Here is a 23731-nt window from a genome sequence, read left to right on the forward strand (position 1 = left end):
GAAAAGCCCAATTGCTGTTATGTACAAGAACAAATTTATTTCCAAGTTTTTTTTCCAATACAGCAAGAAACTCGATCATGCTCCATGTCTTTAAATATTAAAAATTCAACATCTCAGTACTACAGAGATACAACCTTTTCTTGAAAAGTTTGCTTTTCATTGCACATATTTTCAAAGATCAGGATTCAGTCCAAAACCAATGTATTATTCATGCAACAAAAATACATAAATAACATTTGAATACATACAGTAGGTTTTTAAAATATAATTTACCATTTGTCATTATTTCTGACAGGTATCTTCAAGTAAATTGAGCTGTGTAACTGCTGACATTCAAAGGTAGAAATCCCATCAGCAAAGTTCGTAGCATTCTTGTGCTACATTCCTGTGTGTGCTTCTTCTTTTACACAACGTGCTGACCTGTTTAACTTAAATGAGTTAACATAAAACCAATGCACACAAAAATGTAGTACCTGTGCATTAAAAGTGCTCAGTGAACGTCACTGATTGAAATTTCTATTTGTCTCATCAAACCTCCTTAAGATTCTCTTTTATCAATTATAATAGCCTACTATAAAAGCAGCTGATACCAAATATCTGTTATGCGTATTGTTATAACTTTCCTACTTTGCTAATATATTTTGTAGCTGATCACAGCATATGTCATTCAAAGCGATAGTATACACTGGATGTGACAGATCGAATATTAATACCATTTCAAGCCATTTAGTTATATGCTGATGAAATATAGCTAATTTCATGTTATAAATGAAAATGTCAGTGCTATAAAAGCTTTGGCCTCCTTGCCCATAGGTTGTGCCTGCACATTTGAAATATTTTTGGAAATAGTGTAAGCTTTTGTATGAAAATTTGGTTCAATAATACGTTTTCCTATCAAAGCTTGCCACATAAAACTGTGGATACACAACAATGCTGTCACTATGTACACATAAAATCTTCCACTACTCTGTTCCCCTCCCACCCTGTATGAAAGATTCTGAAGCTATAGAAATCATTATTTAATTATTTCTATTGTATGATAACGTAGTCCAACAGTACTTCATAATTTTCTTCTGTTCTAATAAAATTATTGTAAATTATTAATCAGCTTTTATGTCAAATTTGTATGAAGATTATGATATTTTATTAGGAAGGACCATTGCATGTAAAGATTTTCACATACCATTAGCAAGACACGAACACAGCACAAAAAATTAAATGAAAAATACAGATTTAACTTGTTTTAAACATTCAACATCCTATTAAATTGATGACATAATGTGCCATTATATGGTTGCATAGAGAATATCTACCTTTCAGTTCTTAAGAGAATCAACCTGTCTTTTTTCCAGTGCTTTTTAAAAAATATATGAAATAAATTCACTGAGCAATGCTGTTCTGTTGTAGTTCACTGGATATCCAGGGATTGTTCAATGGATGATTTTCTTTTCCAAACACTGTTGCAAGCTTTGTTAAGCTTATTAGCCCAGTGAAGCAGCCTGAGAAACATTAAGACAGATGGAAAGAGCAGTCTGACCTTTTAGTCCTAGCTGCTGCTTGTTGAAGAACACACTGAACTACACATGTGCAGGTTTCCACTTTCACCTTCATCTTCAGCAACTGCTTCTGCCTTTGCTTCAACCATTGATACAGATGCAGTTGGTTCCTCTGACCTCTTTTTCAACCTATGTACAGTTTTAAAATGCAGGAAATAACAGAAAATGTTACAATTGTAAACCTGCACCACATGCTTTTGACAACATGTGGGAATGGTAAAAATCCAGACCTGAGGTATAAATATGATCTTAATCAGATAGCCTTAAATCCATTAACATTGTAATGATCCAATTCATTCATTTTACACATATACATAAATACACCAGTCAAGTCCACCAATAAATTAAAGTGAGGAGGCTGATAAATGATTTGGCTTTGCTCAGTTGAATTTATACAGCTGTTTTTTTCCAAAGAGATTAAAGCCAAAGATAAATTAAACTCTGCTGTTGTAATCACTCTTACCATAAATTACTAAAACAAAAACAGAATTACCTGGAAAAACTCAGCAGGTCTGGCAGCATCAGCGGAGAAGAAAACAGTTGACGTTTCGAGTCCTCATGACCCTTCGACAGAACTAAGTAGAAATAGGAAAGGGATGAAATATAAGCTGGTTTAAGGTGTGTGTGTGTGTGGGGGGAGTGAGGGGGGGTGGTTTGGGTAGGGGGAGAGAAGTGGAGGGGGGGTGTGGTTGTAGGCACAAGCAAGCAGTGATAGAAGCAGATCATCAAAAGATGTCACAGACAACAGAACAAAAGAACACATAGGTGTTGAAGTTGGTGATATATATCTAAATGAATGTGCTAATTAAGAATGGATGGTAGGGGGAGCATAAAAGATTTAAAAATATTTTAAAATAATGGAAATAGGTGGGAAAAAGAAAAATCTATATAATTTATTGGAAAAAAACAAAAGGAAGGGGGAAGAAACAGAAAGGGGGTGGGGAAGGAAGAGGGAGTTCAGGACCTAAAGTTGTTGAATTCATTATTCAGTCCGGAAGGCTGTAAAGTGCCTAGTCGGAAGATGAGGTGTTGTTCCTCCAGTTTGCGTTGGTCTTCACTGGAACAATGCAGCAAGCCAAGGACAGACATGTGGGCAAGAGAGCAGGGTGGAGTGTTGAAATGGCAAGCGACAGGGAGGTTTGGGTCATTCTTGCGGACAGACCGCAGGTGTTCTGCAAAGCGGTCGTACAGTTTACGTTTGGTCTCTCCAATGTAGAGGAAACCGCATTGGGAGCAACGAATGCAGTAGACTAAGTTGGGGGAAATGCAAGTGAAATGTTGCTTCACTTGAAAGGAGTGTTTGGGCCCTTGGACGGTGAGGAGAGAGGAAGTGAAGGGGCAGGTGTTACATCTTTTGCGTGGGCATGGGGTGGTGCCATAGGTGGGTGTTGAGGAGTAGGGGGTGATGGAGGACTGGACCAGGGTGTCCCGGAGGGAACGATCCCTATGGAATGCCGACAGGTGGGGTGAAGGGAAGATGTGTTTGGCAGTGGCATCATGCTGGAGTTGGCAGAAATGGCGGAGGATGATCCTTTGAATGCGGAGGCTGGTGGGGTGATAAGTGAGGACAAGGGGGAACCTATCATGTTTCTGGGAGGGAGGAGAAGGCGTGAGGGCGGATGCGCGGGAGATGGGCCGGACACGATTGAGGGCCCTATCAACGACCATGGGTGGAAAACCTCGGTTAAGGAAGAAGGAGGACATGTCAGAGGAATTGTTTTCGAAGGTAGCATCATGGGAACAGATGCGACGGAGGCGAAGGAACTGAGAGAATGGGATGGAATCCTTACAGGAAGCGAGGTGTGAGGAGCTGTAGTCAAGGTAGCTGTGGGAGTCGGTAGGCTTGTAATGGTTATTGGTGGACAGTCTATCACCAGAGATTGAGACAGTGAGGTCAAGGAAGGGAAGGGAAGTGTCAGAGATGGACCACGTGAAAATGATGGAGGGGTGGAGATTGGAAGCAAAATTAATAAATTTTTTCAAGTCCCGACGAGAGCACGAAGCAGCACCAAAGTAATCATCGATGTACCGGAGAAAGAGTTGTGAAAGGGGGCTGGAGTAGGACTGGAACTTGGAATGTTCCACATACCCCATAAAGAGACAGGCATAGCTGGGGCCCATGCGGGTACCCACAGCCACACCTTTTATTTGGAGGAAGTGAGAGGAGTTGAAGGAGAAATTGTTCAGTGTGAGAACAAGTTCAGCCAGACGGAGGACAGTATTGGTGGATGAGGATTGTTCGGGCCTCTGTTCGAGGAAGAAGCTAAGGGCCCTCAGACCATCCTGGTGGGGGATGGAGGTGTAGAGGGATTGGACGTCCATGGTGAAGAGGAAGCGGTTGGGGCCAGGGAACTGGAAATTGTTGATGTGACGTAAGGTATCAGAGGAATCACGGATGTAGGTGGGAAGGGACTGGACAAGGGGAGAGAGAAGGGAGTCAAGATAACGAGAAATAAGTTCTGTGGGGCAAGAGCAAGCTGACATGATCGGTCTACCGGGACAGTTCTGTTTGTGGATTTTGGGTAGGAGGTAGAAGCGGGCCGTCCGAGGTTGGGCAACTATCAGGCTGGAAGCTGTGGGAGGAAGATCCCCAGAGGAGATGAGGTAAGTGACAGTCCTGGAAACAATGGCTTGATGTTCAGTGGTGGGGTCATGGTCCAGGGAGAGGTAGGAGCAAGTGTCTGCGAGTTGACGCTCAGCCTCCGCGAGGTAGAGGTCAGTGCGCCAGACAGCAACAGCACTACCCTTGTCAGCAGGTTTGATGACGATGTCAGGGTTGGATCTGAGAGAATGGAGTGCAGTAAGTTCAGAGAGAGAGAGATTAGAATGGGTGAGAGGAGCAGCGATATTGAGACGACTAATGTCGCATCGACAATTCTCAATGAAAAAATCAAGAGAAGGTAAGAATCCAGAGGGAGGGGTCCAGGTGGAGGGAGAATATTGGAGGTGGGTGAAAGGATCCGTTGAACGAGGAGAGGACTCCTGCCCAAAGAATTGAGCCCGGAGATGAAGACGTTACCTTCTCTTGATCTTTTCATTGAGAACTGTCGGCGCGACATTAGTCGTCTCAATTTCTCCGCTCCTCTCACCCATTCTAATCTCTCTCTCTCTGAACTTACTGCACTCCATTCTCTCAGGTCCAACCTCAACGTTGTCATCAAACCCGCTGACAAGGGTGGTGCTGTTGTTGTCTGGCGCACTGACCTCTACCTCGCGGAGGCTGAGCGTCAACTCGCAGACACTTCCACCTACCTCTCCCTGGACTATGACCCCACCACTGAACATCAAGCCATTGTTTCCAGGACTCACTGACCTGATCTCCTCTGGGGATCTTCCTCCCACAGCTTCCAACCTGATGGTCGCCCAACCTTGGACGGCCCGCTTCTACCTCCTACCCAAAATCCACAAACAGAACTGTCCTGGTAGACTGATCATGTCAGCTTGCTACTGCCCCACAGAACTCATTTCTCGTTATCTTGACTCTCTTCTCTCTGCCCTTGTCCAGTCCCTTCCCACCTACATCCGTGATTCCTCTGATACCTTACGTCACATCAACAATTTCCAGTTCCCTGGCCCCAACCGCTTCCTCTTCACCATGGACGTCCAATCCCTCTACACCTCCATCCCCCACCAGGGTGGTCTGAGGGCCCTTAGCTTCCTCCTCGAACAGAGGCCCGAACAATCCCCATCCATCACTATTCTCCTCCGTCTGGCTGAACTTGTTCTCACACTGAACAATTTCTCCTTCAACTCCTCTCACTTCCTCCAAATAAAAGGTGTGGCTATGGGTACCCGCATGGGCCCCAGCTATGCCTGTCTCTTTATGGGGTATGTGGAACATTCCTTGTTCCAGTCCTACTCCGGCCCCCTTCCACAACTCTTTCTCCGGTACATCGATGATTACTTTGGTGCTGCTTCGTGCTCTCGTCGGGACTTGAAAAAAATTATTAATTTTGCTTACAATCTCCACACCTCCATCATTTTCATGTGGTCCATCTCTGACAATTCCCTTCCCTTCCTTGACCTCTCTGTCTCAATCTCTGGTAATAGACTGTCCACCAATATCCATTACAAGCCTACCGACTCCCACAGCTACCTTGACTGCAGCTCCTCACACCCCGCTTCCTGTAAGGACTCCATCCCATTCACTCAGTTCCTTCGCCTCCGTCGCATCTGTTCCCATGATGCTACCTTCAAAAACAGTTCCTTTGACAAGTCCTCCTTCTTCCTTAACCGAGGTTTTCCACCCACGGTCGTTGACAGGGCCCTCAACCGTGTCCGGCCCATCTCCCGCGCATCCGCCCTCATGCCTTCTCCTCCCTCCCAGAAACATGATAGGGTCCCCCTTGTCCTCACTTATCACCCCACCAGCCTCTGCATTCAAAGGATCATCCTCCGCCATTTCCTCCAACTCCAGCATGATGCCACTACCAAACACATCTTCCCTTCACCCCACCTGTCGACATTCCATAGGGATCATTCCCTCCGGGACACCCTGGTCCACTCCTCCATCACCCCCTACTCCTCAACACCCACCTATGGCACCACCCCATGCCCACTCAAAAGATGTAACAACTGCCCCTTCACTTCCTCTCTCCTCACCGTCCAAGGGCCCAAACACTCCTTTCAAGTGAAGCAACATTTCACTTGCATTTCCCCCAACTTAGTCTACTGCATTCGTTGCTCCCAATGCGGTCTCCTCTACATTGGAGAGACCAAACGTAAACTGGGCGACCGCTTTGCAGAACACCTGCGGTCTGTCCGCAAGAATGACCCAAACCTCCCTGTCGCTTGCCATTTCAACACTCCACCCTGCTCTCTTGCCCACATGTCTGTCCTTGGCTTGCTGCATTGTTCCAGTGAAAACCAATTCAAACTGGAGGAACAACACTTCATTTTCCGACTAGGCACTTTACAGCCTTCTGGGCTGAATACTGAATTCAACAACTTTAGGTCCTGAACTCCCTCCTCCATCCCCACCCCTTTCCGTTTCTTCCCCCTTCCTTTTGTTTTTTTCCAATAAATTATATAGATTTTTCTTTTTCCCACCTATTTCCATTATTTTTAAATATTTTTAAATCTTTTATGCTCCCCCCACCCCCACTAGAGCTATTCCTTGCGTGCCCTACCATCCATTCTTAATTAGCACATTCGTTTAGATATATATCACCAACTTCAACACCTATGTGTTCTTTTGTTCTGTTGTCTGTGACATCTTTTGATGATCTGCTTCTATCACTGCTTGCTTGTCCCTACAACCACATCCCCCTCCACTTTTCTCCCCCACCCAACCCACCCCCACCCCCACACACACACACCTTAAACCAGCTTATATTTCACCCCTTTCCTATTTCTACTTAGTTCTGTCGAAGGGTCATGAGGACTCGAAACATCAACTCTTTTCTTCTCTGCCGATGCTGCCAGACCTGCTGAGTTTTTCCAGGTAATTCTGTTTTTGTTTTGGATTTCCAGCATCTGTAGTTTTTTGTTTTTAACCATAAATTACTGTTTGTTCCACTTGTTTTCTGTGGATGTGCTTTGATTGTTACTTCTCTGGCCAGAGCTTTCTATGCTTATTTACAGAGTTGACCCAGCTAATCATGACCCTTTTCCTTCTAAATGATTCTTCAGAGACCTTACAATTCAGTTCTTGTGCCCATAATCGACTATATACTTAAGCAAACAAACTACAAATTGTTTTTATGCTTTGTATTTGACCAACAAAGAGTTAAGGTATTGCGGTTGTCGGATCAACATTTTTACATTGCCTGAAAAAATTATAATGTAATGAATCTGATGTTATGAAATTTAATAATTTGCTTATCAAATATGTGAATATGTAATATCATGGCAACCCACCAACATGCTAGTTTTTGTGACTTTACCAATATTTGTTTAGTGTTTATTCCCTTTATAGAGTGCACAATGCATCAAGGCTGAAAATTTCAGATCTCGGCAATATACTTCAAGAAGTGTTTCATTGTATGTAATACTTGAGGCATTTTGATGTGAAAGGCATTCTATAAATGCAAGCATTATTACAGTTTAGTGGTGGAATTCTCATGGTGGCTTCTGCTGTTGCATGAATAATTATTACTACTTCTTAATTATTATAGCACCAGTGCTTTCCAATCTAAAGAATGCCTATCTAGCGACTGGAGAACAATTTGATCAATGTGTAGTTATCCTCTCCCTAGCCAAAACCATTACAATATCCTCAATACATCATCTAAAAGGTCATCACGAACACCCAGAGTACCAAATAATTCAAATCTAAAAAGCATGCCAGATGATCAATAGTCCAGTCTGCTATAGTTACTTGCGGATAAAAGTCTGAGTAGTGAAAGAAAAAAGTCTTGTATTTTTAAAACACCTTTCACAACATCAGATCTTCCCTAATCACTTTATACCCAATGAAGCATTTTTGAAGCGTTATCATTATTGTAACGTAAGGAATTTTGCCTAAAAACAACAATGAGATAATGATCAGATAATACTTTTTAGTGATGTCAATTGAGCTTGTTTGTAATAAATATGGGGAAAACTGGGTACACAAGTGACGTAACACCAATTGGTTATTGTAAACTTAAAGCTGAGAGTGAACCATAAGAGGCATCCAAGGTATTACAGTTCTGTAGAACTTTGTTTTAACTACCCACCCCAAACCACTGCTTTCCACTTTTTACTTCATTGATAATTAAAACCAAAAGATCAAAGTAAATCCTGACATTTTGTTGTTTTGTGTGGGTTACACAAGCATAAATCGGAAAAATCCTATGCTGGACTGCAATGGTGCTTTTGCAAATTACATCTCCTTTCTTCTCTTTAATTAATTTTCTTTTACTCTCTGGGTTTTCACAAAGGGATGTTGAGAAAATAATATTAGCAATTTCTGAACTGTGGGGGAGGATTATTCATTTAGGTTATGCTTTTATCAGGACTACAGATCCCAAAATTAAATAAGAGCAAGTTAGTTTTAATGTAGACCCTGTCAGACGTTGCCATGAGTAGCAGGGTTGCACAATTTAGACCAGCACCTGTAATTCCAATCACAGAGTGAACTAATAGGTTTAAAAGTAAGCAAATAGAGTAAACTTTACATTAATATATATGCCCAACTAAAGGAAATTGGAGGCTCATTTTTCACATCATGGTTATTTTGGAAAGGATGCTAAAATTAATATTTTAAATAAACATTTCAAAGAGTACTGCAGCTTTAAGATTGGATTAAAATTAAGTTTGAGATTAAAGGAGAAAATAATGCAGATCTGAGTGGGTATTATGAATAATAGAAATATAATCCTCAATAAATCTCAGGTACTTTACAACTATTTTTCAAATATTGTATACTTTCATGTACAATATTTCTCCATGGAGCCGGTTCCACAATTCAGACAGTGGTAAAAATGCAGGAGATGAAAACTCCTGCAGATTAGAGAGTTGCCTCCATCAGCAAATGCTCATGGGCAACAATTGGTAGTAAGTAATCCTGCACTTACAGTGCTGATGGCAAAGAAACACTGAGAGCTGGTATCTTGCTTCCTGCCCCCAAAGAGCTTTATCGCCAGCAGAAGTAAATAGCTAACACTGGCTGTGTTTGTCATCAGACTCCTCCCAGCCAAACTGCACTGACCAGCAAAAGGTTTCCGCATTTTTAGCCTGTACAAACCTTCCTGTGACACTGGAGAAGGTTCATGGATGGACTGGAAAGTTTAAGACTATTGGCACAAAATTTGGATAATAGGTGCTACGAGTGTTCCTAGAGATCTCTAATGGAATCCGCAGCATGCATGGTAATTTATGGTGCAATTTGCACCAACTACCAAATTGGGGAGGGCATTAATGCACATGCATTGAGTGTCTGCCAGAAGCATGCAGAGTAGGTAGATCATGAGATTAATCAGTGTAATGTGGATTTGACACCAGCGCTGCTGTGTCAGAACTCAACCCACCCTCTCTTAAACTTACACAGCTGAAGATGTGCTAAGCAGCATGAAGAACCCTCCCAACAGCACTATTTAGTTGCTGATTAATTAGTTGCAGATTAACTTATTTTGGCTCCTGCTACAATGGTACAAGTGTTTGGTGCTTTCTAGAGTTATGTGAAGTTGCTAAAATTTTCAGGACTGTTGAGGCAGTTGCCTTTGCTGTGATAGCAAGGCTTCTGCACAAAAAGTTACTCCAGATATAGGTGTATTCCCCAGCGGCATGGCTTAGAGAATGAGCAGAGGTCGCACAGAACAGGACAAGATGCTAGAAGAGGGAGGAGGAAGAGGAGCAGTAGAGGGGTTCTCAGAAGGAAGCCATGTCCATCAAGGGTGCTAAGAGAACAATTGCCCTACATAAACCTCAGTGAGGGACAATGTGTAAATCATCTATGCCTCACTGAAATCTACCACCTGCTGCAGCCACAAATGCAACCACAGTGTAGGAGCAGGACCACATTGCCAGTGGCTGTGAAGGTGAACACGGCAATGAGCTATTATGTGTGGATCTCCTTCTATGCTGGAGCTCGAGATAATTGCAACATCTTGCATTTTGCCGGCCAATGTTGCATAGGGGAAGTTACTGATGCTCTCTATTCATTGACAGCTGACAACATTTCATTCACTCTTCCCAGAGAGAAGTAAGCAGAGTAAGGATTGCAGGTTTCCCTATGCTGGCGGGTGCCACTGACAGCACACATATCACTTTGCGGGTGCCATGCCTCATTTCTGTGATGTACCACAATTGAAAGAGGTTCAACCCTCTAAACATCCAGGTGGTGGCAACCACATGCAGAGAATCATGCAGGTCAATTCCCAATATCCTGATATCCTGGAAATATCATTGTGCTTTTGTTCTGTGGCAACCCCCTGTGCAACCTGCATTTGAGACACCGCAACAAACCAATGCATGGTACTGGGTGGAATAGTATAGATACTCACTACGTTATTCATGACTCTGGTAGGTGACCCAGGCACATGTGTGCAGCATATAATAAAAGCTGTGCTACTACATAAAACATGATGGAGCAGATAATTGACATGCTGAAATAATGTTTCTGCTGCCTTGACTACTCTGAAGGAGCCCTGCAGTACTCGGCAGAGGGGTGTCAATGTTCATGCTCCACAATCATGTCATCATGAGGGAACAGCCCTTACCATCAGTATATTGCACGTAGTTCTGGAGAAGGAGGAGCAGGAGGGAGAGGAAGAGGGGAGGCAACTCAGACAGCCCCTTTCTAGCCAGGCTGTCCGAGAACAACTTATCTGACTGCAATACCAATGAACCCTAATTCCCCATTCACCAACAGTTCCAAACCTTACTGTCCCCGATACTGACCATCATAATTTCTAATTGGCCATGATACAAAAGTAAAAGCCAACACAAAATAACCATTCCAAGCCAAACTGATAAATCAAATCATGTCATCCTGCATACGTCACCTAACCACCCTAGTCCCTGTTTCCCATATGCCTTTGCCTGTCCTAATGCTCTAATGCAAAGCTACCCCAGTATCTGCAGTACGGCTGGTGGACTGTTTTTGACTTTCAGTCAGGGAAAGACTGGTCTTGCTGGGCACCCTCGAGCATCTGTAGGCCCAGAGGTACCTCTTTAGACTGTACCATCTCATCATGGGCACCAGCAGAATGGGCTGACTGCACTGACAGAGTGACAGTGGTGGCAGGATGAATGCTGACATCCCAAGAGAGGACAGCAGGTTTGTTCTCCATGGAGCTATTGCTACTCCAGGGCAACATTTCAGCAATCCCAGTATTCTGTTGGAGGATTGCTGCAAGAGCCTGTAAGCCTCTTTAAACACTGCAGAGAGCAGGCTGACTTTACATGGCAGAAGTCTAAACTTTTGCAACAGCATCCAGATGCTGGATGGCTTCTGCTTGTGCATAATGGAAGCTGAGTGATCAGCCATCTGATACTGCTTTTGTGAGCTCGGTCCACAAATATGTTCATGGATTTGGTCACCACTTCCACCACTGGAATGTGTGGTGGAATGTCCATCCGCTGGAACAGATGGACTCTAAGCTCTGCACAAATCCCTCTGTCAAGTTGGTGTCAGACTCTTCAATGTTTATTGACACTGATTGCATGCTTTCTGGAAGACCTGCCAATGCAACAATCATTTCACCGTGCATATCCATCGGCTTCCTTCTGTAGCCCACCCGACTGAGTCCTCTGCAAAATTCAGGTGCCACCTCCATTTCTCTTGTCCCTTGCCCTGGTTGTAGGCCACTTGTGCCTGATGTCTTACAAGATGTGGATCTCACCACCATACTGTCCCTAAATTGTGCACATTGTTGTTTCTGAACTAGTTCTTCTTCATTATTGTCTTCTTCCTCTTCTACCTGTTGCTCTCTCACCACTACCTAAGTTGCACCTCTTGGGTATCTGAAAGGAAAAAGGCACAAGGGTAGGATATGCTGAGAGGATGAGGGAAATTAGAAGGTGCAAGCTTACACCATCTATAGCTTGTAAATTAGATGAGAATACACAATGAGGGGAAATGTAATGAGGAGATGGTTTTGGTAGGAGGATACTGTTATCTTCAATGGTTTCAGCCCTGCCATTGGCCATGTCATTAGCAATGACTTATCTAATGACAGCAAGCACTGTCTCTCCCATTGAGGTTAGGACATGTAGATGTTGCCCATCCCTATTCACACTTGAAATATGTGGCTTGCTAGGCTATTTCAGAGGGTAGTTAAGAGTCAACCACATTGCTGTGGGTCTGGACTCACATGTAGGCCAGACCAGGCTAGGACAACAGGTTTCCTTCCCTAAAGTCTTTCAGTCTTCCCCAAAGGATATTAGTGAACCAGATGAGTTCTCACAAAAATTGATGATAGTTTCATTGTCAACATTTCTGAGTGTAGCTTTATTTTCAAGATCTGTTAGTTGAATCTAAATTCCCCCAGCTGCCACAGTGGAATTTGAACCCATGTATGACCCAGCAGGGCATTAGCCTTGGCCTTTGGATTACTAGTTCAATGACATTACCACTACATCACCATCTCTCCATTCCATGAGTGAATAGCTGGCCGTGTGTGCAGGCTATGTGATATGGATGGGAGGCTTATAGCAGCGCTAAATGTATGAGGGTGAGATGAAGAAATGAATGTTAGGTAAGAGTCCTGATTGATAGAAATTGTTGGTAGGTGAGTGATGGAGGTGTGGTGCATTGAGCAGTGTGTGAAACTGGTAGTTCAGTTGGTCAGATACGGCATTTGAAGATGAAGTTACTGACATTGACCACTTGTATGAAGACATTGAACTTTCTTCAGCACTGCATTTAGGCCCTCGGGACTTGACTCTTGGCACTGACTCTTGGCTATCTGGTTCCACTGTCCTGAGCATTTGCCTGGAGGGCCTCCTTGTGCCCTGTGGATACAGAACTTTTCTCCTCCTCTGCACCTTCTTCACTAAGGCCTCCAGCACACCATCTGGGAACCTTGGAGCCACATGCTCTCTCATGTTGTGCTATTATTCAGTCTTTTTCCACACCAGAGGGACTTATACAAGGACTTACACTACCTGCCGCAGCCACAGCGTATCTTCCCCTTAAGAGGTGTAGGTGCAGTTTAGCTTTAACTATTGTTAGACTCTCACAATTTTGGGTCACTGCAGAGGCATGCAGTCACTCAACAGTGTGGTTAGTGCTGGCTACATGCTACAATCATGGTTATGAGCATAAGCATGGCAGCATCACATTGAATGGTCACAGAGTAATTGTGTATCGTGAGCCCCTGTTTTTTCAGGGACTAACCATGTAACTCCCTATAACTTTAGACAAATTGTACATACACAAGAATTTCACATGAACCCTAGTGTTAATATTGTGTTGATGGTATTAGAGAAATTCATGTTAGCTGCTTCTTGTTGACATCAAATTTATCCAGCAGTAGAGGGTAAAAATTTGGCAAAACCAAAATCTGCCCAGCTATGGAGACATAGAAAATAGAAGTGGCATCCTTGGACTGCCGCTACTTTCAGCATTAGCATTAGCTTGATCAGTTTGTTCTTAGTCTAATTTTTTTGCCAGATTTCTTTTCTTGAATGTCTACATTATACTTGTTACAATTTAGAAAATGTTTTGGTACAAAGTGTTGGAAAAGGGCAAGGCAGTTAATGGACAAAAGCAACAGTAAGTCTGTAACTTTGACACTAATGATTAAAAAGCAAATGATCTCTTTGGCTTATGTCATCTCAGCATATTTGCTTCATTGATTAGTCCCTGAAACATAGATTATTTAGGACTCCAGGAAGCAATTTGTAAATTGGAATATTTGGAAAATGAAGCAAAACAATATCTGCAGTTCATTTCAGGCTAATGACTAAGGCTGTATATTTATCAAGGTGTTCCTCTGGCTCCACCTTACTTCCTTCAGTTCTGAAATAGACACATTCATTTGTGTGAGAGGTACACCAACCATGGATTCAGATTTGCAGTGACATTCTTGAGGGACATCTGAGGTCAAGAAAAGAGACAATTGAAAATTACGATGTTGAACTGTTTGATCCATAAAATTTCACCTGCTAAAAAAAATTCAGCTGACATGTAAACAGAGTTTTGTTTGCTGATTTCTCATGTAATGTCAGCTAAAATTTTATAATTATATGCATTGAGCGGTGGGTCAATGGATTGAACAGAGAAATTTGAATGGATATAATTTATAAATGCACCCCAAGCAATTTCTTTCAAATATAAATCCATGATAGTATTAATGCAGCTCACACATGCAACAGAATGTGGTTACTTCAGGTCGGCCAGGCAGCAAATCATACTGGCACCTATGGGGGGACAATGTATTGTGAGCCTTCACCTTCCACAGCCTACAGTCATCCTCCACCTTAAAACTGGCAAACTGATACAACTGCTGTATGTTTATAATAGCAGCTTATCCATCCCACCCACATTCACCCAAGGTTCATACAGGCCTAATGAAATAAAGGTCGGCCAGCAGCCTGTCAAATGATGGTCTTCAGATGGGGCCCTCCCCTGACAGGAGGGGGATCTTTGACAACTCCATCTACAAGACCCCAACATAGCAATCAGTACCTGAAACAACCCAAGAAGGAAGGAACACCCACATCCAATGGAATACCCACCAGTGCTATAAATTGATGTTGTGTTTGTATCAAAAAATATAGAGAAATAAATTTGGTTTTGATGTTGAAAAATTTGTTGTTTTCTTAATTTTTACAATGATATCTTTGTCTTTTGATGCTTCATCATAACTAAACCATGATTCCTCAAAAACTGTGCTATGACAAATTACAGCCCTTCTCACAATTCCCATTGCTTATCCATGGTTACCTTACATGTTCTTGGGCAATACCTTCCTTCTGGATTGTGCAACAAGGTCATTTTGTTCAGTTTTTTCAGAGTTTTGCAGGACTAAATCAGCAATAGCAACGACTGACAAACATAAAGACCTTTTGTGTCTTTCCAAAGATTAAACCAGTGTCATTACCATTTTCTAAAAGGAAGACAGCTGCCAGTCCAAACTGTTGGTTTTGATCTTGGTAAAACTTTGCACTGATTTTTCTCCCTAGGCATTTAAAAATATTTACAGTGAAATAAATTTGAAGATGCACAAAGAATATTGCTGCTAGTTTAATATAACAAAAGCAGTTGGAGTTGATTTGATTGAGCAACCTGTAGCATGTTTCAATCCCCTTATGAGTAAAAAGTCAAATGGGCTTCACATGTTGATAAGAATAGGCTACAATGTTGATAACCTAGTATTCCTAATGGTGGTGACCAAGGACAGTGCTAAAACCACTGATGACCTGGTTTTCACCTGCCAGTAGTGATAAAATATCTTAAATACAGTTGCTCATCGTATTCCTTTTGTGAGCATTAGTGACATTTAATTAGTCCCTTTGCGTCTATTAATGAGAGTTAGTAGGGGCTGGTTTGCCTTCTATCAAAAAACCTAGTTTACCCTACGTGCTTCTCACTATGAATACAACCTAGAATTCTGTTCTCCTCAGAACTAGACTGTGATACAAAGTAAAAGTAAAAGTAGAAACCATGCAAAACAAAATGCTTACCCTTCACAAGTGCCAAATGAAATCTGGCTGCAGCCAAGTAAAGCGGCTGTTCCAATGTAGGAGGTCCGTTAATTTGGCATATATAATTTGGTAGACATAACAACAACTTGTATTTATGTAGCACCTTTAATGTGGTAAATGTCCCAAGGCGCTTCACAGAAACATCATCAGACATAAAGTAAAGTACTGACTTTTATGTGGCAGCAGGTTCACCACTGTTTCTGCTGATTAAATCCACCTTTCTTCATCATGGGAGGAATTCCATTTTGTTTGTCCTTGCAAATGTGTTAAACTAAAACCGTCTCCTTCAAATGAATCTTTAATACATTACAGAATAAAAGCTGTGCTTTTGTATTAAATAAGATTGCTTGAATGAACGAGCAGTCTTGGAGGGGGTGTTGGGGTGGGTGAAGGGGTTGAGGGCTCTGGGGAAGGTTCGGCTCTGTGTTCTGAGAACTGCCATCTTCTGTGCTTCAGCTTCATTTGCTCTGTAGCTTTAAGATTAATGATAAAATGCTCTTACCATACTTACTTTTCTCTGTTGAAGACCATAAACTCTTGTCTCACTACTTCTAAACACTCCTGAAGATACTCATTATCCTTTCAGAGAAATAAAAAGAACAATTAACAGGATTTACAAATTCCAAAAGTCAAAAGAATTCTAGCTGAATGTGTGCAGTGGTTGTGCTACAGGTGCTAATGTTGTTAAATTCTGCATTCATTATTTGCTTTCTTCAATCTCAAATACACATCTACATGTAATAGCAACTGGCCTTTGACGATACAGAACCATAGGTAAAGTATGCAGCTGCAATAGTCAATATGGCAAGCACGAATGAGCTTTTTCTTCCACATTTTGTGAAGCAGATGACAGGAGCCTGTAAAACATCCCCTCAGAGCCTTATTCCAATAGACAAAATGTGTTTTCTTGGACAAGCAACTATACTTTAGGTAGCATTTGCAGATACACATATATCTTACTTTGAGTTAATCTGTGCCATAAGGAGGACACAGCATAGATGAGCTACATGAGCATACCACCATATGAATGAAGACTTACTGACTGAGAGCTATCCTTGCTGTTATCTCTGGATTTGTTCTTTGCCAGCCTTTTCTTCTTTTTGTGTAGTGGCCTTGACTCTAAGATCATTTCTTCTAGTTCAAACGTAGGATCACAGTGCAGCCGACCTTTCTGTTAAATGATAAATTGTTACTGATTGAAACAATGTCGCTTCCCAAGCTGATTGTGGAAATGTAGGTTATTCATTTTTTTTTTACCTATTTAACAGTAGTCTCTCATGTTAGAGAATTGGCAGGTTACAGAATGTATTTTAATTATTTGGTTTTATTAGCACTTAGAATGTTCTCGCACTAGGGTAGGTGATTTTCTTTGCTTACGTTTGGAACAAAGCCAGGTTCCATCTTCTTCTGGTAGACAGCATCCCAGCTGACATCAGATAAGTAAGAGCAGTTCTGAATACCTGAAAGGCTGGAGAGCCGATGCTCAGGTTTGACAGTAAGTAACTGGAAACAAAGGCAAGCAGTGTTAACTTAGGATTTAAAAAAAATATTGTAGCTTTATTTATCAATTGCATATTATATCCCAGATTTTTCTTTTCATTAATTCACACTTAGACCAGGCCTCTGGGAGGCTTTTATTTCTCTTTCTCCCAGTTTTTTTCCTGTCAGAAGCACATGCTCACCTGCCTTCTGTTTCCACAGTAAAAGACCAATTACAAGGTGCTCTCCCTCATGTCCAAGTCTTTCTACAGCCTCACCTTAGCTCTGTGGTGTCAGATGGAATGTTCATTCACATACGCTCTGCCCCTCCAAAAATTGGTCAGTTCTCATTCCCCACTTTTTTGGAACACCACCTGTAGCAATCCTTTCAGTCACTATGCCTCTGTGCTCTGCAATTCTTTCCAAAAGCTGCCCTAAAACTCTTCACTTGACAATGCATCTGATCAACATCCAACTTTTGCTCCTCCATCTCATTTTTTCCTGTTCCATAAGTTTTTGTTCTGAAATGTTTTTCTCTACGTGAGAAGTGTGATAGAGATGTAAATTGCATTTGTAATTATTACAGAACTGGGATGGTACTGATGGCCTGTATCTCAGGGTCTTAAAGAAAGTGACTGTTGAGAAAATGATTGCATTGGTTGTAATCTCACAAAATTCCCTAGATTCTGGAAAGGTCGCAGTGGATTGGAAAACTTCCAATGCATTACCACAATTCAAGAATTGAGGAAAGCAGAAGCAGGAAACTAGAGGCCAGCTAGTCTAAAACCTGTCATTGGGAAAATGTTAGAATCCATTATTAAGAAGGTGGTGGGACATTTAGAAAGCCATGGGTGGAATTTTACGTGGCGGCTGGTGTCAGGTGTGTTTGGTGGTATGAGTGGACAATAGGGCGAGAAGGCCAAAAATTGGTTTCATGATGTCATGAAACCAGTTTGCAAATGTCTGCTCTGCCCATTAACGGCGGGCTGCGTTTCCCGGTGTCGGACTCTGGGGACATCATTGTAGCACATCTGCATATCAGTGTAAGCCCAGCTCGGCAGAATCCTCCCCTCAAGGTGGACCATCCACTCACATCGTTGGAAAAACAGGCCGGTGCAGAACACGTCTTGACAAGTGTGATGTGCAGAAGTCAGGACTTACCGCCAGGGCCTTGCTCACATTGCGGACATTTGAGGAGGACAAGATGCTGCAGCCCGAAAGCAATGGGATCCTGCAGAGTGCCCATCACATGCTGGGTGGATTCTCATGGGCATGGATCCTCCGCGTAGCAGCTCAAGGAAAGATACCGTTGTGGGTCTGCTCACAACTGGTGATCACCGAGGGGGCAGAGAGGAAGGTCCAGCTGTGTTTGGGAGAGGAGGGTATATTGGGGGGGTGTGAGAAGAAGCTCTAGGTTCGACTAGGAGAAGGTGCATCGGGGGTGTTGGAAGGAAGGGGAATGAAGGTGTCAGAGGTGAGGTTGGGAGGAGGATGGGAGTATGGGGGAGCAGGAGGTAACTGGGAGAAGATGGCAACTAGGGAGGTACTTGTAAGGGAGTAGGAAGGTGTAAGGGAAAGAGTTTGGAGGGGGAAGAAGTTAGGAAGGGGGAAGGGGTAAGGCTGGAGGAAGAAGTTCGGGGGAGCTGTGGTGGAGGAAGGAATCCAGAGGGGTCAACGAGTAAGGGTGGAGGAAGGAGTAGGGTGGAAGAAGAAGTCAGAAGTGGGAAGGACTAAGTGAGGGAGGGGTGAATTCCAACGGAGGGGAGGAGTCCAAAGTGGGGGAAGGAGTCCAGGGGGAGGAAGGAGCCTGTGGGGAGGGAAGAGTTCCAAGAGGGGAAGGAGCTCCAAGAAGGTGAAGATTCTGGAGGGAGGGATGTCCAGGTGAACATGCAAGGGAGGGAATCTGTTAAGCTTATGACTGCCTCCTGGGGAGTGAACTGAGGGTGGGCGTGGTAGGAGGGCAGAGTGAGGCAATAGGGCGGGAGGGTAAGGGTGCGATGGTATTGATAGAAGGAATGGCGATGGTGGTTGGTGGGAACTCGGAGGCAGACACAGACCCTCGGGGTGGGAAGGAAGAGGTCGAGGAGATTAATGTGGATGGGGTGGGATTTTCGGGAAGGGAACGTGCACATTCACCTGGACATCCCCGAAAGAAAGAAATGGGTGACGGGGGAGGGGAAAGGATGGAGGACCTGAAGGAAAATGTTTGACACACCATGCTTGCTTAGTTGAAAGTGAAACAGGAGTTGTGGTGGGTGAGATTAGGTGCTGTATGGGAGTGTGATCAGAGGGTGGGTGGAGGTGTAGGTCACCTCAGATGGACAACTGAAAGTGATCCCCAGCAGGCAGCATTGAAAATGCTCAGGACATTGAGGTGAGTGTGATGGAGGAAGGATCTGCGTGCGTGGAAGAGTGCTTGCACAAGTCTCAGAAAGGCCCTGCCCCACACACACTTCTCCCTCCAGAATCACTCGTGGGCCAGATGTGTGCAGTTGAACTGCTAGTTGTGGGGGGATGCAGTGGGAGTCCTCGCGAAACGAGTCAACGAAGCTGAAAGACACCATTACACATTATTCAGGGAATGAGAATATATTTTCTGATTCTGAAGTGACAAAATGTGTTCACCTGAGCAACCAACTGTGATCAGAATTTCTTAACTTTTGAACACCTTGGACTTCCAGGTGCTGCCCTGACATCCACAGCAGGGGTGGAGACAGCCTGTGCAATGGTTGGCCCTGTTGCCTCTAACGACTTCGGCATGGGTCCATAGAACCATAGGAAAACTACGGTGCAGAGCGAGGCCATTCAGCCCATCATGTCTTTGCAGGCTGAAGAGAAAAAAGAAACTAGCCGCTCATTTTAATCTCACTTTACAGCACTTGGTCTGTAGCCTTGCAGGTGACAACACTTCAGATGCAGAGCCAGGTATCTTCCAAATGAGTTGAGTACTTCAGCCTCATCCACCAACTTAGGTAATGAATTCCAGATGTCCACCAGCCTCTGCGGTGAAAAAGATTTTCCTCAGGTCCCCTCTAATCCTCCTACCTATCACCTTAAATCTATGTCCCCTGGTAATCGACCCCACAGGTAGGGGAAACAAGTCTTTCCTGTCTACCCTGTCTAGGTTCCTCATAATTTTGTGCACCTCAATTAGGTCACCCCTTAGCATTCTCTGTTCTAAGGAAAACAATCCCAGCCTATCTGATCTCTCCTCATAGCTGCAATTTTCAGATCCTGGGAACATTCTTGTAAATCTTCTCTGTACTCTCTCTAGTCCAATTATGTCCTTCCTGTAATGTGATGACCCGAACTATACAAAAAGTTCCAGCTGTGGCCTAACCAGCATTTTATATGGTTCCATCATTATATCCTTGCTTTTGTATTCAATACCTCGCCCAATAAAGGAAAGCATTCCATAAGCTTTCTTGGCCACCTTGTCCACCTGCTATGCCACCTTCAACGATCTGTGGACTTGCACTCCAAGGTCTCTCACTTCCTCAAACCCTATCAATAACTTCCTGTTTACTGAGTATTCCCTTGCTTTGTTTGCCCTTCCCAAATGCATTACCCCACACTTTTCTGGATTGAATTCCATTTGCCTCTTCTCTGCCCACTCAACTGAACCACTGATATTATTCTGGAGTTGACAGCTATCTTCTTCACTATCAACTACATGGCCAATTTTTGTGTTATCTGGAAATTTCCCAATCATGCCTCCCACATTTAAGTCTAAATCATTAACATATACAACAAACAACAACATACAACACCATTGCAAACTGTTTTCCATTCGCAAAAATATCCATCATCCATTATCCTTTGTTTTCTGTCACTGAGCCAATTTTGGATTCAACTTGCCACCTTCCCCTGTATCCCATGAGATCTCACTTTCCTGACCAGTCTGCCATGTGGGGTCTTGTCAAATGCCTTACTGAAATCCATGTAGACAACATCCACTACACTACCCTCATCAATCCCCCTTGTTACTTCCTCAAAAAATTCTATTAAGTTAGTAAGATACGACCTTCCCCTAACCAAACCATGCTGATTATCCCTGACCAATCCGTGCCTTTCTAAGTGACAGTTTATCCTGTCTCACGGAATTGTTTCCAATAATTTGCCCACCACCAAGTCCCTTGCACCCTTTTTAAATAATGCTACAATGTTTGCAGACCTCCAATCCTCTGGGACCTCACCTGTATCTAGTGAGGATTAGAAGATAATCCTCAAAGCTGCAATTTCCTCCTTGGCTTCCTTCAACAACCTGGGATACAATCCATCTGGCCCTGGCGATTTATCCACCTTCAAGGGCACTAGTCCCTCCAGTACTTCCTCTCTCACTATGCTTATTGTATCTAATATTTCACTCCTCCTCTTTAACTAGAATGTCTGCATCATCCCTCTCCTCAGTGAAGACAGAGACAAAGTACTCATTGAGAATCCTGCCCACACCTTCTGCATCAATCCACAAGTTACCATGAACATCTCTGATAGGCCTACCTTTTCCTTAGTTATTCTCTTGCTCTTAATGTACTGGTAAAATATCTTAGGATTTTCTTTGATTTTACCTGCCAATATTTTTTGTATCCTCTCTTTGTTTTCCTAATTTCCATTTTTACTTCATCCCTGTACTTTCCATACTCCCCTTGGTTTGCTACAGTATTAAGTCTTTTGTGACTGTTGTAAGCTTTCTTTATCTGCCTTATCTTGGCCTGTATGCTTCTGGATAACCAGGGGGCTCTAGATTTGGCAGCACCATCCTTTTTCTTTGTGGGGGCATGTCTACACTGTGCCCATAGAATCTCACCTTTGAATGCCTCCCACTGATTTGACATTGTTTTCCCTTCTAATAGCTGTATCCAGTCTCGCCAGCTAACATCAACGTTTCGTAAAATTTGTCTTCCCCCAGTTTAAAACTTTTACTCCTATTCTATCTTTTCCATAATGGTGCTAAATCTAACTATATTATGGTCCAAAATGGATCCCCACTGCCACTTCATCCACTTGCTCAGCTTCATTTCCTAAGACTAAATCTAGAATTGCGACCTCTCTCATTGAGCTTCATACATTCTGGCTAAAAAAGTTCTCTTGAATGCAGTGCAAGAATTTTTCATCCTCTGTGCCCTTCACACTGTTTGTATCCCAAATGATATTAGGGTAGTTGAAATCCCCAGCGATTACTGCCCTATTGTTTTTGCAATCAGAAATCTATCTACATATTTGCTCTTCTAACTCCCTTCCACTATTTGGGGGTCAATAGTACACTCATAGTAGTGTGGCTGCCCCTTTTTTATTTCTGAGCTCAACCCATGTGGCCTCATTTGATGCTTCATTTAGTATAACACAGATGTAATTGATTCTTTCACCAATAATGTGACACCCCCGCCTTTTTTTAATCCCCCTCCCTATCCTGCTTGAAAACTCTATATCCAGGAATGTTGAGCTGCCATTTTTGACCCTCCTTAATCCAAGCTTCTGTTATAGGGTCCATCTGGAGAGCCGAGCCTTGGGGCTTGCTTTGGCTGTCCTGCTCTGGGCCAGCTGCTCCCTCTGCGGTGACAGAGGATGAGGTTGAGGGGGTCACAGGCAAAGGGAACTCAGAGAGAGAGCACAGCCTCTGAGATTCCTGAATGGATGACCCAGGGGTGTCCAACTACCGCTCCTCCTCCCTTCGGGTGTGTCAGGGCCCCAGCCTGACTCCTTGAGGGGAAAGGGCACCTGGGGGGACATCGAGGTAACCTGTTTCTCCCTCGTGTTGCCATTGCAGGAACTCACCTATGGCTACCGTGATGGAGTGCAGGTCTACGTGTGTCTCGGCATTCTGTTGGACCAGTGTTTCCATGGTGTCTGCCATCCTTCCCATGGAGACCTCCATACACACACATGTGGGCACCACTTCATCAGAGAGTCAGAGGACACACTCCTCTGACTCATGTGCCACTCTATTGAGGGCTTCCAACGGCTCTATGTGAAGTTCTCTGCCTTCTACTGACTCTCCAGGATGAATTGGAAGGCTGAATCCAGAGGCTGGTCATCTGATTTGGACCTCACAGATGCCTCTTCCCCTACAGTCCTCCGAGTGCCAGGGAGCTCAGCTGAACCTGCCTCCTCCTACTGGGACACGTGTCCGTCTGGTGACCACAAGATTTTGAACCCGAGTCTGCTCTAGTACTATGTCCCAAAAAAGTGTGTTTATGCACTGGTGGAGTGTGTGGGTAAGCTCTGTGATGGGTCTTCCAGGCTGCTTATTTCCAGCTCTTCAATGGAGGAGGTGTCCTTTTGGCTGGAGGTGAGGATGTGGATGGAGCTGAGGGACTGGCAGGCTGAGGGTGTCGGTCACTTGACAGAGCTCCCTGTGAACCGAAGTAGAGATAATCAGTGCATGGTAGCACAGTCAAAAGCAGGAGAGAGAGCACTCACAGTTGTGTTGACAGAGGGATGATCTGGTGCAGGATCCTCACTAGGGTGTTTGCCGCCAATCTCATCGTCACCGCAGACACGGTTCATGTCCTCACCAGCACAATGGCACAGTCCTCAAAGTGAGTGAGGGGCCCAATGTGGTCTACTCCACCCCACATCTGGGACCACTCCCTCCTGCTGTGAGCCAGTTTCTCCTGCAT

The 23731-nt window shown here is 43.6% G+C and overlaps 1 protein-coding gene across 5 annotated transcripts in view; it reads right to left on the reverse strand.

Annotated features, from left to right (window-relative positions):
• Positions 1-17: 17 nt before the first annotated feature.
• LOC121289536 (serine/threonine-protein kinase 32C) overlaps positions 18-23731 on the reverse strand; it is a 361206-nt gene continuing 337492 nt past the window's right edge. For 2 of the 5 annotated variants that reach the window (XM_041209032.1, XM_041209033.1), the window contains exons 9-13: positions 17010-17135; positions 16672-16803; positions 16144-16211; positions 15029-15106; positions 18-1685 (exon numbers count right to left, since the gene is read on the reverse strand). In XM_041209032.1, coding sequence (XP_041064966.1) covers positions 1547-1685; positions 15029-15106; positions 16144-16211; positions 16672-16803; positions 17010-17135 — 543 coding nt within the window. In that variant the 3' untranslated portion in view covers positions 18-1546. Of the gene's footprint in view, positions 1686-15028; positions 15107-16134; positions 16212-16671; positions 16804-17009; positions 17136-23731 lie in introns of those variants that run through there. The other 3 variants (XM_041209034.1, XM_041209036.1, XM_041209037.1) reach the window with 3 other exon arrangements.

The sequence above is a fragment of the Carcharodon carcharias genome, chromosome 17 (genome assembly GCF_017639515.1).
Source record: "Carcharodon carcharias isolate sCarCar2 chromosome 17, sCarCar2.pri, whole genome shotgun sequence".
NCBI lineage: Eukaryota > Metazoa > Chordata > Chondrichthyes > Lamniformes > Lamnidae > Carcharodon > Carcharodon carcharias.